This window comes from Lynx canadensis, chromosome F1 (assembly GCF_007474595.2).
Source record: "Lynx canadensis isolate LIC74 chromosome F1, mLynCan4.pri.v2, whole genome shotgun sequence".
In the NCBI taxonomy this organism is placed as follows: Eukaryota; Metazoa; Chordata; class Mammalia; order Carnivora; family Felidae; genus Lynx; species Lynx canadensis.
In genome coordinates this window covers 54,774,922-54,792,135 of record NC_044319.2, presented here as the reverse complement: position 1 = coordinate 54,792,135, position 17,214 = coordinate 54,774,922, and the positions used below count along the sequence as shown (strand labels likewise).

The 17,214-nt window shown below is 37.2% G+C and overlaps 1 protein-coding gene across 1 annotated transcript in view; it reads left to right on the top strand.

Annotated features, from left to right (window-relative positions):
- The window catches only part of GPATCH2 (G-patch domain containing 2), a 175,027-nt gene extending 158,380 nt beyond the window's left edge, over positions 1-16,647 (top strand). Inside the window, exons 11-12 of the mRNA XM_030302053.1 lie at positions 4,272-4,360; positions 16,378-16,647. Of these exons, the coding sequence (XP_030157913.1) occupies positions 4,272-4,360; positions 16,378-16,598 (310 nt within the window). The 3' untranslated portion in view covers positions 16,599-16,647. The remainder of the gene's footprint in view (positions 1-4,271; positions 4,361-16,377) is intronic.
- Positions 16,648-17,214: the final 567 nt, after the last annotated feature.

Here is a 17,214-nt window from a genome sequence, read left to right as displayed (position 1 = left end):
TAGTTAACATACAGTGCAATATTGGTTTCAGGAGTAGAATTCACTGACTCCTCATTTACATACAACACCCAGTGCTCATCACAAGTGTCCTCTTTAGCACCCATCACCCATCTAGCCCCTCTCCCACCCACCTCCCTCCCATAAACCCTCAGTTTATTCTCTATCATTAAGAGCCTCTGGTGGTTTGCTTCCCTCCTCTCTTGCCCCGCCCCTTCCCATATGTTCATTTTTTTGTTTCTTAAATTACAAGTATGAGTGAAATCATGTGGCATTTGTCTTTCTCTGACTGACTTATTTCACTTAGCATAATTCTGTTTTAACAAGAGGATCAGAAGTAGATGGTCCGTGGGCTGGTTTTCACAACTCGACAACAAAAGGGCTGTGCCTCAGAATGCAGATTCCCACTTTATTCCCATTTTCCGAATGGTACCTCCCCCTCCTTCTCAGCTATTCCTGATATCTGAGCCTGTCTGGTATATGCTCTGCAGAAGGTCAGTTTTACTGCAGTCTTTCGCTGGAGTTGGGGGGGGGGGGGGGGGGAAGGGGAGAGGGGCTGGGGGAGGTGCTCAGGAGGGATCAAAGATGTTAAAGGATAATTTGGGACAAAAAGATAAAATCGTGACTCTTTCACAAATTAAAAAGAGTGTGTGTTTGAGATATTATTTAACTCATGAGTGAACGAGGGAACCAGGCAGATCTTATAAGGGCTTCCAGGGAGAAGTCAGAGAAGCACAAATTTATAAAGAGTAAGGAATGGGGACATAAATGTGCAAATGGATGCAGAACTGGCTTTTCCACAGGAAGGAGGATTGTCCTTCCTCGGGACAATTCATTTGCATTTCTATAGACAAGCATTATTTCCCATTGCTTGGGTACCTAGGACATAGAATTGTAAACTAGCTCCTGTAGAATCAGAACCTGATGCCAAGAAGACTATGCTCCAAAAGTATAGTTTTCCATTGAAGTACAAATATTTACCTACAAAGGAAGAAAGGTATATGCAACACAACATGTTTAGAATTGTTCTAAGGACCAGGGCACCTGTGTGGCTCGGTTGGTTAAGTGTCTGACTCTGGATTTCGGCTCAGGCACAGTTTGTGAGACAGTCCTGCATCGCGCCCCCCCCATGGGAGGGGGGTGCCCCTCCCCACCCTCAAAATAAATAAATAAACTTAAAAAAAGAAAGAATTGTCATTAGGACTAAATAATACAATCTCTAGTAATATTTAATAAAGTTGCAGACCCTGCCATTGCCACCAGTGTTCTTAATTATTTCATGTACTCATGACGTAGTCTCCTTATTCAGACTGTAAACTCCTCCAATAATAGGACGGGAACATTCCAGGACCTTTGTATCTGCCATCTCTTCTTTCCTACTCTCATTGTCACCACCTCTGGGCGCTTATGCTAAGTCGGTAGTAGATACTAATAAATGCTTGCTGAACAACTGAATTCATTAATTTTGTATCAAAAGGATGTGTCTTCTCTGATATTATTGTAGCCTTTAAAAATTTCTAATAGTTTTAAAAAATAGGTATGATCAGGGGCACCTGGGTGACTCAGTCGGTTAAGTGTCCAACTTCAGCTCAGGTCACGATCTCACGGCTCTCACGAGTTCGAGCCCTGTGCTGGGCTCCGTGCCGACAACTCAGAGCGTGGAGCCTGCTTTGGATTCCGTGTCTCCCTCTCTCTCTGCCCCTCCCCTGCTCATGCTGCCTTTCTCTATCAAAAATATATATTTTAAAAAAATTTTAAGTAGATAGGATAAAAACAATTCGCTTTTCTTGGCATTGGGGCCAAGACCACACCTCAAAATCCAACAAAAATGTTACCATTTTGCATGTTGATAAACATTTTGACATATGTGTATGTGTGTGTGTGTATTTCTGCAAAGTTAGTCACTACCTGAACTAATTTCTTTTAAATATTTTAATAATTGTAAATATTTACGGGTGCCTCGGTGGCTTAGTCAGTTAAACATCTGACTCTTGATTTCAGCTCAGGTCAGGTGATGATCTCACGGTTCATGAGATCGGGTCTGGCGTTGGGCTCTGTGCTGACAGCACAGAGCCTGCTTGGGATTTTCTCTCTCTCTCTCCCTCTCTCTCTCTACCCCCTCTGCTCCCCCCCCAATAAGTAAATCAACATTTTAAAAAATAATTGTAAATATTTAATGGAGAAACAGTATGCACTTAATACAAAAGGAAGAGAAAATAAGACAAGTGCCTATTTGCTATTACCTATATGATAGATTTTCACAGTGTATTTATTTGACTGTGGATCAACCAGATCATTATTATACTTTACTTTGTGCAATATGGCTAGAACCTATATGTAAAGTAATTAAACTCCCCAGTTCCAATTTTTCACTATATTTATTTTATTTTATTTTTTAATTTTTTTCAATGTTTTTTATTTATTTTTGGGACAGAGAGAGACAGAGCATGAACGGGGAAGGGGCAGAGAGAGAGGGAGACACAGAATCGGAAACAGGCTCCAGGCTCCGAGCCATCAGCCCAGAGCCCGACGCGGGGCTCGAACTCCCGGACCGCGAGATTGTGACCTGGCTGAAGTCGGACGCTTAACCGACTGCGCCACCCAGGCACCCCAATTTTTCACTATATTTAAATGCCGGAGTGTATGTCTATAAATATATAGCTTGGTTTTTACCTGAATTAATTTTTCCCTTTTAAAATTTTCTCTAGTAATCTGGGTGTTTTCAAATTGGGTGTGTAGGGGAGAAAATAATTTTCCTTTGTCATTCGAGATTCTTCTACCTGGACTAAGAATCAAATTGACATGAGACAGATTAACAGGAGAAAATCAACTTAAATTTTGTACGTTCAGGGAACCCACACAGACATGAGATTCCAAAAACGGTCCAGCGAGAGGAGTATATACGTCATCCTAAACTAAGGAGAAGGGGGATAGGAATCTGGGACTTAAATGAGAAGAAATATAATGCACAAGAAGATGAAAAAGAACAAATGTTGGAAGAACAAATGTTTGCTGGGCCATTCAGAAACAATGGGACATAGAGAGGACTTTGATACAACAGGCCTTGTTAGGTTCCTCCTTTTCTGTCATACTTAGTTCATATTATAATGTAGTTATCAATGGTGATGGGTCTCTTCCTAAAGCAACTCCTCTACCTAAATTCTTTTAGTCAGTTATGGTGGGGGAGAGGGTAATAAAGTTTCTTCCTCAGTCTTTTGGGCCTTGATTGTTTTCAGCCTGATACAATCTGCATGCCAAAGTGCCCCATTTGGGGGCTGCCTGCCCTTGGCCCCTCCCTACAGGTGCTGTAAAACTTCAGGATACTACCAGATATCTCTATGAATTCCTAGAAGAACACGTGCTACAATTAACATACATCATTTATTTTTGCTTCATGATCCCCAGACATGACCCCAACCCCACATCAGGGATTATGATCCGGGAAATGAACAGCATCCCTCTCTAGCTTCAAATGTTCAAAGACTTTTCAGTCTTTTCCAACTTTGTATTATTTTTTCTTGACTTCTAATTGGGCCATTTCTAATTTTTCCAAAACTTACTAATTTAGGAGTCCATGATTAGGCAGAATAATCGAGTTCTAACTAGTTTCAAGAATAACAGAAGTTCTACTTCTCAGTCGTTATGGATCATGTGTTTACAAATATAATCCAATACCCTGTTAGCCTGTTTAGTAGCAGTAGACCAGCATTAATGCATTCAAATTATATTTCCTCACCTAGCTAATAAACAATTAGCCAAGAATTCTGATCATATGAATTATAAGAGAAAACATCACTATTTCCTTCTATCTGTTTAAAATGTTTTAAGAGAAGTCACTGCCACATAATATCCTAAAAGAAATTGATCATACTTTTCCTGTAATAAACGTTGCTCTGACAGTAAAGCATTAGTAACCAATTGATAACCTAGCAACAATATTGTGATCTCTTTAGATAATTAATCTTAGCTATTTTCCTGTCAGAAGCAACAGTGCTTGATTTTATGTTGAGCTAGAAAGATTGCCAGTTTTGAAAATTAAAAAGCATTCCTTTTATATTATTCATTCCAGTAACAATTTATGATGGCGCATTTAGCTGCTGAATGCTTGTCAACAAATGTAATTATGTTTCGATATAAACAAGATTGGTGGTTTTACTATGCTGTTCCATCTTTGTTGAGAATGTTTTGATTTAGGTTCAGATTACCCAAGCTGTGTATTTATGTGTCATTTTTTTCCTCCTTTGTTAATAGTTTTTTCTGATAATTACTTATAGGCAAACAAGCATGCATTTGGGATCCCTATGCACTGGAGATATCAAGCGGAGAAGAAAAGCTGCACCCTTGCCTGGACCTACCACAGCAGGTAAAGCAAGAAGGGGTTGGGGCAGAACACAAATATAAAGTTCATAAGCCATCAAGAGGAAAATACAGATAATTCTAAATCACTTGCACTGAGAAAAAAGCACAGTTACAAGCAACTATTAAATCGCCTGCCTTTGGTGTCAGGATGTACTGTGTGCTCCTTGCCCAGATTTTTCAGGCAGCCAGTCAACAAAATATTTGCCACACACCTGCCCAAACGCAAGACTTTGTGTGAGGTGTTAAGGGATACAAAATCTTCAAAGGCTGTGTCCGGAAATTTATAGACTGGTTGGGAAGACAAGGGATAAATAGATGAAAAGACAAATAACCCCAGAAGAGATTAATAGGAAGCAATTCAAAAGTGTAAGGAGCAGCCTCAAAACACAAGGCCCCATATCATGGAAGACGGAAAGCTATAGCTATGATTGCGTCCGTCTGGTTTCTAGCCCCAGCTCTGCAGCAATCCTTGGTTTGTCTTTCCTTATTTAAACAGATACCTGTCTGACTCCGTCGGTAGGGCCTGAGACGCTTGATCTCAGGGTCCTGAGTTCAAGCCCCACATTGGGCATTGAGTTTACTCAAAAAAAAAAAAAAAAAATCTGCATTAGAATAAAATGTCCGTCATCATTTCCACCTCAAAGGACACATCCTTTGAATAGCATGCCATTCTAAAGAGTGTGGAATAGGGAAAAACACAAGTGCTGAGCAGAGGGAAGTCACTAGGCCCGAGAAGCTTTCCTAAAAGACTCAAGCTTGGTGGTGAAGGATAGGAATAACACTAGTATGTATAACAAAATCTCATGCAAGAACAATGGTAAGGAAGGTAGAGATTAAAAACCAATGAGAGGAGGAAGCCAACGGGACATTAAAGTGTTGGACCCCCCCCCCCCATCGGAATAAACTACAATTAACCATCCTAGATTTGTGACGCGGCAAACTGAGTCTAAGAAATGTTTTCAGTGTAGTTACTTGGTCAGTTACAAAGAATAATAGCTTTGGCCTGTTGCCTGGGATCTTTAACCCATTCAGATCTATAAACTTTCTCTTCATTTGGGAAACCTTGTATAGGAAAAGTTCTTTTTCCCATTCTGAACTGTACAATACGAAAATAAGATTCATGTCAACCAGGAGAATAAACTGTGAGAAGGGGGAGAAAAATCTTGACATGGTGATGTCAAAGAAATAAAGGACGGGAAGCTTTAATTTTTTATTTAGGGCACCTGTCCTATGGTTGAGGACTAAAAAAATTGAATGCCTTACAATTGAAGCACTTATGATGTAGTTGTTCCCTCTATATGAAGGGTGACATTATGAAATTAGGCATGTGGTTATGAGTGGATATAATATTGATCTTCATCTTGTAGTTGTATTGAGTTTTCAGAATTTGGAAGTAAGAAGCACCTATGTGTGGCATGTGTTCATATTTATGTAGAATAATGTTTACCACTTGTTGGGTACCTAGTAGGTAACAGAAACTTTATTATTTTCTTTTATCTTTGTAATAATTCTGTGAGCTTGGTGGTGTTATTATCACTTTACACCATAAAATTTAAGATACACAGCAGTGTTCGGTTTTTTCTTTGTTACTGGAGAAGACGTAATGACTGAATGGCCAAGCGAGGTTTCAAGCCTACATCCACCTTCAGGACTTCTAAATCCCTACTCTTTCCATGACAACATACTACAGCCTTTGTGTAAGAATACATTTGTAAAGACTGTTCCATTGCATAGGTTTATTTGAGCCTGCTATTGTGTCTTAAGTTTCACGGAAGACTTATCTCAGTATCGCTATGTAGAGTTACAGAACCTTCGTGAGAATACGTCTGATATCTCTCTTTATGCAGGAACATATAGCCACTTTTAGATCAAATACATGTCTTAAGTTCTTCAATTCAAATCTTTCATAAGGCAGGTGTAGGATTCTTTAATAGCCCCATTCCAGTTGAATGGTCCCTGAATTCTCTTATCTTTCAATGATTAGACATTAGTGGCAGAAATAGTACAAGAACAATCTTAGGAGTATGACTAAGGCACCTTTGTGCCAGCAATAAGGAAGAGAGAATACGAGGGTCAGGTTCTAACACTCTGAACATATGTGAAGTGAGAAGGAAAAGGCATAATGGTTGAGGAGAGGATAATATAATTATTCCTACAAGGTGATTTCGATGTTACATCTCAACAGCATCAGAGGAAATCATTTATATGGAGTATGGGTATAAACATTAAACTTTAGCCTAAAACATTCATAAGCTTGTACCAGCATATTCCAGATGTTATATTTAAAAACTGTTGTGATTCTCTTAAGATTCAGGATTTTGATTATATTACTAGATTTTTTTTTTTGCTTGAAGAATAAAATTCATAGAAATTTAATGCATTTTTGTAATTACTCACAGTAGTTGAGTAAGAGAATTATGTTACTCATTTCCAATGCATTTCTTAAATCCATGCATAACTGTTCCTCTCAAAGAGGAAGAGAATGAGGTTATTTAAAAGTCCTCAGTTTTAAAAAGAATATCTTCTAATACTAATGAATCAACTCGAAGGTGAAGATTATTATCCAAATTCAAGTAAGAAATGCTTTTGCATAAATACACTTTGATAATGAGGTTATGAATCCTAGATCATCTTGTCTCTGAAAATTATAATTTTCAAATTCTGGAGTATATTCAGTCTCCTGATAGTCAGTTATATTTGCAAGTTTTCAAAGTTGAGTTAGCACATAGAACTATTTTAAAGTGAATATTCTTGCCATTTTATGGGCCCTTGCAAACATACCAAATAATGCATTGAACGGAAGTATATTTTCACAGTTTTCTTCTGCCTTTAGTCAGTGTTCAGTCCAAGCTGGAAAAATGCAAGTAAAGATAACTGCCTCTCTTTCGAAATAGGGGATAAGAGTTAAAAGGCAGACAGCTCAAATATTGTTTAATGATCCCCTCTGATTTGTATGTGAAATATTATGCGGTCAAACAGCAGCTTCAGAAAACATGTACCAAAACATTGTCAGAAAACTATAATTTGGCACTTTAACTTTATAATCCTGAACAGGGTTCATATGACAATTTAAGACTCTAAAAATAAACAGTTATATGTTTTATACATAATAAATAATATACTTTTAAAAGTCCCCTATGAAATTAATAACCCCAAATCTGATCATCTTTACCTGCTATTGTGTTGAAAATTTTATTCGCCCTGTTTTAGCAATGGCACTGAAGCATAATTTCATTCGCTTTATAAGGCTATAGACTAGCCAGCAGTGTTATCGGGTGAACATTTATTAATTGTGACAGGAACACCAAATTTATTTCAGTGCTTTAGCTTATTTACTGCTCTTTCACCTTTGTATTTTGTATCGACAAAGTAAAATGAATATTGATAAGGTTAGATATTGATTTTTAAATGTATGGCTTGTTCTCTGCCTCATTCAAAGTCACATACCAAAAGATAGTGGATGTCTCAGTAGCAAAGGATGTAGATTTACTATTATAAAATTGAGAACTGTTGAAGCAAGAAGGTTTGCCAGCAGAATGCATTTTATAGTTTGAAAAATGTCATCTGTAAAGGTGAAGAAAAGCAGTGAACAAAATAGGAAGAATATTATTAACACATTTTTAAAAGGCAGTCAGCAATGTTGGTTATGGTCTGTGTTTTTGGTAGAAGTCATAGCTTATTGAGGATTTGATAGTAAGATTTAAGTGTGCTTTCTGAAATATTGTGGCTAGCGCATTTTTTTAAATGCTTTGTTCTCTATACGTTACTAAATTCATTGCTATCCACAATTAGCATTTGCTATTACTGTTTTGCTTTTTTTGTTGTTATTATTTTGCTTTCTATTGAACAAATATCATAAGGAAAATAGTCATCATAAGGAGTCAACCTTTTTTCTATACATTTTAAATTATGTAATGAGATGCCTATTGAAGTTTTTTTTTTTTTAATGTTTATTCATTTTTGAGACAGAGAGAGACAGAGTGTGAATGGGGAAGGGGCAGAGAGAAAGGGAAACAGAATCTGAAGCAGGCTCCAGGCTCTGAGCTGTCAGCACAGAGCCCAACATGGGGCTCGAACTCACGAACCGTGAGATCATGACCTGAGCTGAAGTTGGACGCCCAACCAACTGAGCCCCCCGGGTGCCCCGCATATTGAAGTTTAATATCTTGGTATAGATATTACTCCCGGGTAACTGTCTTCTGGGACATGCAACTTCTTGGCAAGAGGTTGCATTACAGCTTGTTGTGACTTGTCGACTTTTTCCTCAGCATCCTACTGATACTTCAATAACAAAATAATCTCTGTGAATACTTAAGGCAATAAAGGCGAGTTGTAAATCCTAATAATGGGTGAAGATTTTTAGAAAGTGTGCTTTTAGTTAAAAGTCACACTGATCATAATCAAGAAATGGTTGGTATAACCAAGCCCACTTCTAAAGTGCTATATCTCTTCAATTGTCCAAATTTACTTTATCAATAATTCTATTTTTATTTTCTTTTACCGCTGGATCTATATGACCACTATAGTTTATCTTACCTCTTCCAGGATTTTAAAACAGGCAGACTTTGGGGGAAGATCAATGGTATTAAATTTGAAAACGGACTATATCTGAACCTATAGCAAAAGCCTAGGAAACATATCACCGTCATCTTCTTGATACACGCATCACCAAACTACCTTTCAGTTTGCTGTTTTAGGAGAGCCTTAAATGGCTCCCCATTTCATATCAGGAACACTTAAGGAAAGGGTAAGCATCCAAATTAGATAGAAAACCGTTGTGTTCCTGACAATATAAAAGACTAAATAATGAGAAAAGACTAAAACTACAGAATATCTGGACATGCTAAACAAAATGTAAAGCCATCTTTTTAGATGTATAGTTGAGACTGAAGGAAAGTAAATGGTCAAGACCAGAAATGATCCTAAGCACCTCCCATGCCCACGCCCAGTTTAGACTGTCCCAATCTAGGACCACTGAGGTATATTGGTGAGTGCCCCTGTGGGAAGGGAGATAAGATGGGGAGTTGGGTGTAAGTAAAGATCCTATCAAGCCAGAACCTCTGGAAAGCTCTATCCTCAGAAAAGGGCAGACTGGAAACAAAACTCTGTCTATAGGCACAGGAAAATAAAGAATCTCATTTCCACCTGGGCTTCAAGTAGAGGATTCTGAAGATTTGTAACCAAGAATTTATCCTCACATGAATTTCTATTGTAAAATTACACCAAGCCAAAAACCTAACAAAAAACTGGTCTTTGAAGCAAATGCAAAGCCACTCTCGTGGTACATGCCTTAAACTCTAAATGATTCTTTTTATTTTACAAATGAAAACCTACTGAAAGTGATCTTATGAGCCAAAAATTTAAAAAAAAAAAAAAAGTTGTAAACAGATATAAAGAGCAATTTGAAGAGACTACCTAAAAGAACTGAGGTAAAAATATGGAAGGTAGAATGGCTGGAAGACTTGGAGGAGAATCAAGTTCACATACATACATCTAATAGAACTTCCAGAAGAGATAGAAAGAATAGGGAGGTGCATTATTCCAGGGGCATATTGACTGAATTCAATGAAACAACTGAAGGAAAATGTGAATCTTCATATTCAAACTGTACACAAATCTTTATCAGAAAATAGTAAATGTAAATTTAGTCATACCTAGACGCATTGTAATAAAACTTAAGAACACCAAAGAGAAAGAAAAGAACTTAGTAGCCAGGGATAAAAGATGTAACCTACGTAGGAATGACATCACATTGGTAGCAAACTTAAAAACATGAGTACAGTCTAGAACATAAGAGATAAGATTTTCAAAGTATAGAGACAAAATAATTATCAACATAGATTTTTTTATATCCAGTTAAACTATTTCCCAAGAGTGAGGATGAAATAAAGACAATTCCAGGTAAAGACCAATTATTCCTAAACTTAGCACTTCATGTAGAAGAAAATAGGATGCATAAAAAGAGAATCAAAGTCAAGAAGGAACTGTGAGCAAAGAGATTGTTAAACATGTCCATAAAGCTAAAATATTGAATATATAAAAGTTAATAATGATGTTGAAGTGCCCATGAAGATGGTTAATTTGGATGTATAAAAGTAAGATGGAAATAAAACTCTGGACAACAATATGGAAGTGTGAAAAAATAATAAGTATGCATGTTGACACTTAAAGGTAATAACCAAAAGAATAAAAATATAATTTTCAAGCTAGTGTAAACAAGCAATAGATACCATAAAGGAGGAAACAAAAATGTAGAGATGCCAGAAAGGAAGAAACAAAAATATAGAGAAGTCCACAAAAATATAGAGAAACGTGAGGCAAATAGCATTAAATAATACGGGAAAAATAGATCCAGATATACCAGTAATCACAATAAATGTAAATGGAGTAAATGCATCAGTTAAATTCAGGGATTATTATCATAGATCAAAAAACAAAACCCTGTAAATGCTGTTTATGGTAAGTACAACTAAAACTTAAGTTATAATTTAAATATCTGTAATAGAAAGCCAGATAAGCTGTATTTATAGCAAGCAAAATGAATCTTTAAGTATTTCAAGAGAGTTGAAGCACTCTTTTCAGACAGACTTGCTATGCTAGGTTAGACTAGAAATTTTTCAGGAGTTTGAAATTTGTGAATAGAGTAAAATCTTAGTCATTTGAGAGAATGCAGCAGAAGAAATGACATAATAGAAAATATTAGTGGTATAGTATTTTAAATTAGATGTTCAGTCAGTGAGTCAGTAACATTTGGACTCAAATGAGAGTTCACATTTTAACTGGGACTTTCTAGCTAGTTGACTTTGGGCAGGTGTGTTACCTCTTCAAACCTCAGTGTCATCTGCAAAATGAAACCAATAATACCTTAGATTGGCCAGGAAGGTCAAAAGAAATAGTGTATATGGAAGTATTTGTAACTGCAGAGCTACAGACTTCGTTATATATTGTTATCCACCTATGCCAGTATATTTTTGCTGTATATTGCCCATAAGCAAATTGAGAGAAGATATTATTGCAATTCACCTATAACCCATTTTTTTTAGTTATTTGAAGCATCATCATCACTAAAACTATTTACTTGCCATTAATTTTCAGGAAAGGATGTAGGCTTTCAGAGTAAACTTAACCAAAGTTTGAATCGGAGCTTACTCACTGCATAGTCATGGTTAAGTGACATCGTGTCTCCAAGGCCATTTATCATTCCTTCTTAGCACAGTTGTTATGAGGAACGGAGATGAATATCATATGCCTAACAAGTAAGCCACGTGCATGGTACATAATAGGGAGACCATGGTCCGGATTATATTATTGAAAATTAACATCCCTGTGTGCCTTCACAACCAATACAATTTTAAGATATTTTTTTTAGTTTTTTGAAAAGACTATTCTTTGATACATAATGATTCCATAAGAAATATATTTCCGTATAATAAAAATATTTATTAATAAAAACACTTCTCCAAACATGTCAATATAGATTACGTCTTTCATTTTTTTACAAAGTTTTCATCACTTAAGAAAAAAAGGGAAATTAGTTCTACATTAAATTTTTATTATTATTTTAAAAGCATGTGCCTTGTATTTTAGGCATTAAAGATTCAAACTGATTTGATTTAACAAAATTCACATGAGAAATGTCTACAATTTTGCAGATAAAATGCAGAATGGTCTGAATCAGGCTTTTCTATATTCAGAATGAAATAATTAAAACACCTGACAATGAGTAGTAACACCTACCATTTTCTCACAACTCAAACTGTGCTAAGTGCTGTTTCTTTTCTTAATAGTAATCAAACAACCCATGTCCTTAAAAATTAGTTATTGAGAACAGAGGACTGCATTATAACTCACATTTTAATAACCACAGATAATAATGATGATAATAATAATAATAGTCTTGGCCCCAAGCTGGCTAGAAAAGTAATAGGGAAAAGAGGATGGTAAGAAAGAGTGAATGCGAACCACATATGCCTTCTGAATACAGGGGAGGGTCTGAAGTGGGGTGCATGGGCTGTTATGTAGGAACCCTGCAGTATGTATGACCTCCCCTTCCATTGGCTGTTTATCCAACATCAATACAACACTTGAGAAGCCAAATTACTAAACAAGCTGCCAATTAGGCTTGCAGTCAGCTGGACAGATTAGCAGCTAAGAGAGGCCGATACAAGATTTTCATCTCTTGAGCCAATTACGCAAGTGAATTGCCATCCACAATACTCTCTGGAAGATTCGAGGGGAAAGGAGCGACTAGGCTGTCATAAGAAATCCCGAGTAAAGGGGGCTGGCAACGGGAGCATGTGGGAGAGTTAGCAGGCTTCGTGTTGCTAAAATTGCCCAAACAGGAGGAGAGCCTTCCAGGAAAGGACTTAAAAGATTTAGCACTGCCAGGAGCAAAAGGAAAGGAAATTAAGGTTGTAGGATGCTGTGCGGAGACAGAGTTGTTCCGCTCCCAAGTCTTAATCTCATAAAAAGGATGAGAGACCAACAGTAGATCTCACTCCAGAATCATTGTCCATGAAAAATGAAGTAACTGTTACCTTTTCTTTAAGGTTGTATAGAAAAGCTTTTTTTGTTTGTTTTTCAGGAATCTGTTTCTATGTGGAAAGATTTAGCGTTTGAGAAATTAAATATTCTTTCTTTTTATTGTTTTACTTCAAAGTATAATCTAATGCTTTGTTTTATTTTCATGAAGAAGAGAGATGAAATCACCTAAAATACAGAGAAGGAGTGGGTTCTTTTCCATCTGTATAAAAAACAAGCATGGAGAGAATTCGCGTGGTCACTCCTGGGAAATACCAAATACCAACATTTGAAATTAGGACACTCAGTCAATTACCATTTGATGTTCACTTTAGATCTGAGAATTGACCACAATTTAGCAATTTTTGAAGAGGTGTATTAAATTGGCCTCATATTTTTTCTTAAATACGAAACAGATTTTAAACCTGAACTTTTGCAAGCTCTTGCATCCAAGGTATGATTAAACAGACGTTCAGCCAGAGCACCAGTAGACCTCTGACCTGATTGGAGCTTAGAGATGGAGTTAAATTAATTTGTGGCAATCACTGAAAAATCAGGGGTGTGGGACAGAACGCTAGTTCACTGTTCATCCTGACGTACCTGTTCGGCGGCTGTTCAGAAAATATTAGATATCTCGGATGTCTGTCTTGGTTGCCACCATAATCATAATTTCAAAATAAAAACCTAATTGCTTTTTTTATTGTTATATTAGGGAAAAGTTTTGACAAACGGCTTTTGTTTGGTGTGTGTGTGTGTGTGTGTGCGTGTGTTAACTAAGAGGTCCATTTTTTACATTTTATATATGCGTGTGTGCGTGTATGTGTGTGTGCATATGTGCACAGAGAGTTTTATATATATATATATATATATATATATATAATTGCCCTAGTCTAGCAGTAAATAATGTTAATTATGAAATTTTCTTTGACAACAGTCATTGCCATTTAAGCTGCTTGGTTTTTCATTACACATTAAGGTACTTGTTTCAGTGAGCTGAGACCCAATTTGACAAATCCAAAACTGACTCATTATTGGAGTAACCTAGTTTTTCCTTACTCCCTGTAATTAATTTAGCAAATGGCAATAATGTATTCTATTCTCAGTCCTAAAATGTACTGAAGATTGAGACTACCACAATGTCCAATAAAGGGCTTTGAAAATCAATTGATTATAGTAAATGAGTGTCGGTTATTAAAACTTATTTCTAGCTCTTTGCACTTCCATTCTTGTAGAAGTCAGAATCAGGAGGAACAACCCACTTGCTCTTCCCCGAGAAGGCCAGATATGAAGTACCACGTGAAACAAACTGTTGGTTTAACCCTGGGATTTCTTTCATTATGATTTTTTTTTTACTGTGAAATATATATGCCAAAGAATACACAGAAATGCATAGGTACAGTTTAAAGAACAATAATGCACTGGCCATTTCTGTTACCAACATCCAGGCGAAGAAATAGAACACTACACTTTCCAGTCCCATAGTAACTTTTGTTGTTATTACTGGTGCTGGAGGATCCTTCTGTGCCTTGTATTACCATTTTAAACGTAGTCTTAGGACAGAGAGTCCCAACCTTCTTGGGGAGTGGGGATGGAGTAGAAGGTACCCTCATAACCCCCAAGTCAGGGAGGAAAAAGTGATGATGGTGGAAAAGGTGCAGAGGGGAATGTGGGTCGATGCCAAAGACATCTGATTCAGAAGCCTTCGAGAGTAGTGAGTGATCTTGTCAACAGCTGCCCATTTCAACCTTCAAACTGTCCAGGAAGAGAGCTCACATTTCCGACCAGAAATATGCCGGACCCAGGGCTTACCTGGTATATACACCAGAAACATACTCAGATCTTTGAAAAGTGAGACTTTATCCATGGAGGACTAAGGAGGGAAGGGCGAGCTAGCACTGCATCCCTGCAAGTTTGTGGCCCAGAGTTCTACCACAGACTTCTCGGAAAGCTCTGACAGAGGAGATTGGGCTAAACATGTTCTCACTAAAATAAAGACTTTTTTGAGATGCCCTCAACCCCTTTCCCACACAATCTCCAGTATTTGCTTGCCACTTCCTTCTTCTGCAAGGGGCACATCGTAAGAAATGCTTTGTATTTGAGAGTCCTGATTACTTTTAACAGGTTATCTCTAGATTTGCTATAGTCCCCTTTCATATGCCACAATCTCACAGCTGCTGATACAGGATAAGCAGAAATGGGCCACTCTCAGGGTGCCAGCCTGCACTTTACAGCTGGGGCACACAGAGCAAGGCCAAGTCTTCCGTCAAAGGAGGGAGCCCAGGTTCTTGTGCTTCCTTGACTTTTACACTTGTTCATTTCACAATCCCTCGAATTTAGAGATTTGGTACTTCTGCAATTTCCCCTAGAATCAGATGTACGGTTCATATGCTCAACTATTTCCATAAGAGCCTACAAGAAAATTTAAGTTAAAGGTCAATCTTTGGGGGGAGTCTGGGTAGCTCTGTCAGTTGAGGATCCAACTCGATTTCGAGTCAGGTCATGATCTCAGTCTCTGTGCTATCAAAATAAATAAATAAATAAAAACTTTGTTTAAAAAAAAAAGTCAATCTTGGAAAATGTCATCAAATAGATAATGCTTAAGATGGGTGCATCTCTCAATTGTCTTTGCTAAGAACATTGGGGAAATAACAGCTATTTCTAAATCTCATGGTAAGCACTGCCCAACCTTATTTTCCAAAATAAGGAATGAGGGTAGGTAGGAGATCAGGGATGGAGGGAAAAGGGAAGGATTACTTTATATACAGTGCTATACATGACAGTAATATTCTTTTTTCTCTATTCTTCCCTTCTTGCCTCCTTCTATAGTGATCAAAACATAGAAATGGAAGAAGGGGGAAGAAAGGAATTAAAAGGTGCATATGTTACAGTCCAAATAATAAATAACAAGATGATTAGAACAATGTCAACAATTTCTATGAATTAGGGATGTCATCAGTTGTGCTTTTTATTTGGTTTGGTTTTAGTTTTGGTTTTATGGAATGTCAAGGCCCCGAGGAAGTATAAGGTATTAGATCGTAAGTTGGTGATCTTCAGAATTATCGTTGACACTAACACAGCAATGAAATTAAATCTCTTTGTATTTTATCATTTACTGAGAATACTTTGCCTGCACGATCTCATCTGACCCTGGCAACTTGCTGTGAGGTAGGCAGTGGACGTTGTTATACCTACTTTACAGAAGAGAAAACAAAAACCCCAAGAAGTTAAATAACTTAATCAACTACTAAGTAGTATAGCTGAAACTCCAAACAAGATCTTTCTTCCATGGATCCCTCTACCACTACAAGCTCCTTCTCCCAAGATGAATAAACAACGACCCTCTCACCCCTTCCCCACCCCCACCCCCAGTACCTTGTTGAAAGAAAAACTTATGAAAATATGATTTTCTTAGCTTGAGAGGAGATCTTCACCTGTGTCTGTACTAATGTGTTTTTGGGGGGGGGGTGTTGTTGTTTTTTTTTTGTCATTTTATAATTTCAGGATTTGTGGGAGAAAATGCCCAGCCAATCCTAGAAAGCAACATTGGAAATCGAATGCTCCAGAATATGGGCTGGACACCTGGGTCAGGCCTTGGACGAGACGGCAAGGGGATCGCGGAGCCAATCCAAGCCATGCAGAGGCCAAAAGGATTAGGGCTTGGATTTCCTCTACCAAAAAGCACCCCTGCACCTGCCACTCCCAATTCAGGAAAATCCGCCTGAGAAGAAAAACAAAGAAGAAATGTTTTGCAATTTTTATTTAATATATATATATATATGTACATATATATATATGTACACATATATGTGTATGTATATATGTGTATGTACATATTTATATATGTGTGTGTGTGTATATATACATACGTATATATATATTCCATTGTATGTATGTATATATGTGTGTGTGTATATATATATATATATATATATTCCATTGCCCTAAAATTACAACATAGCTTCCGTTTTCGAAGCAGAAATTGACCTTGCCTCAAACTCCTCACTCTAGCGTCCTGCGAACGGTCCTGCCACAGTGATAGAAATGGGGTTCCCTCACAGTTACTGGTGCTAAAGTGAAAACCTTTACCTTTAAAAATTTTTTCAGCAACTTCCAGTTATTTCTAGGTGTAAATAACAGCTTGTTGCCCCTATTTATTTTGATCTCATAGGTCAGTCATTTCTAGCTGGATTCAGTCATTGTGTGTGCAATGCCCAGGCAAACATGAGACACCCACGTGTTTCTCAAATGGGATAGGCCAGAAAGGATGTTGCTTCCTATCACACCCAGAACTCAAAGACCGATCATCACGTCAATGAAGTCCTAAGCAAATCTTTGTTT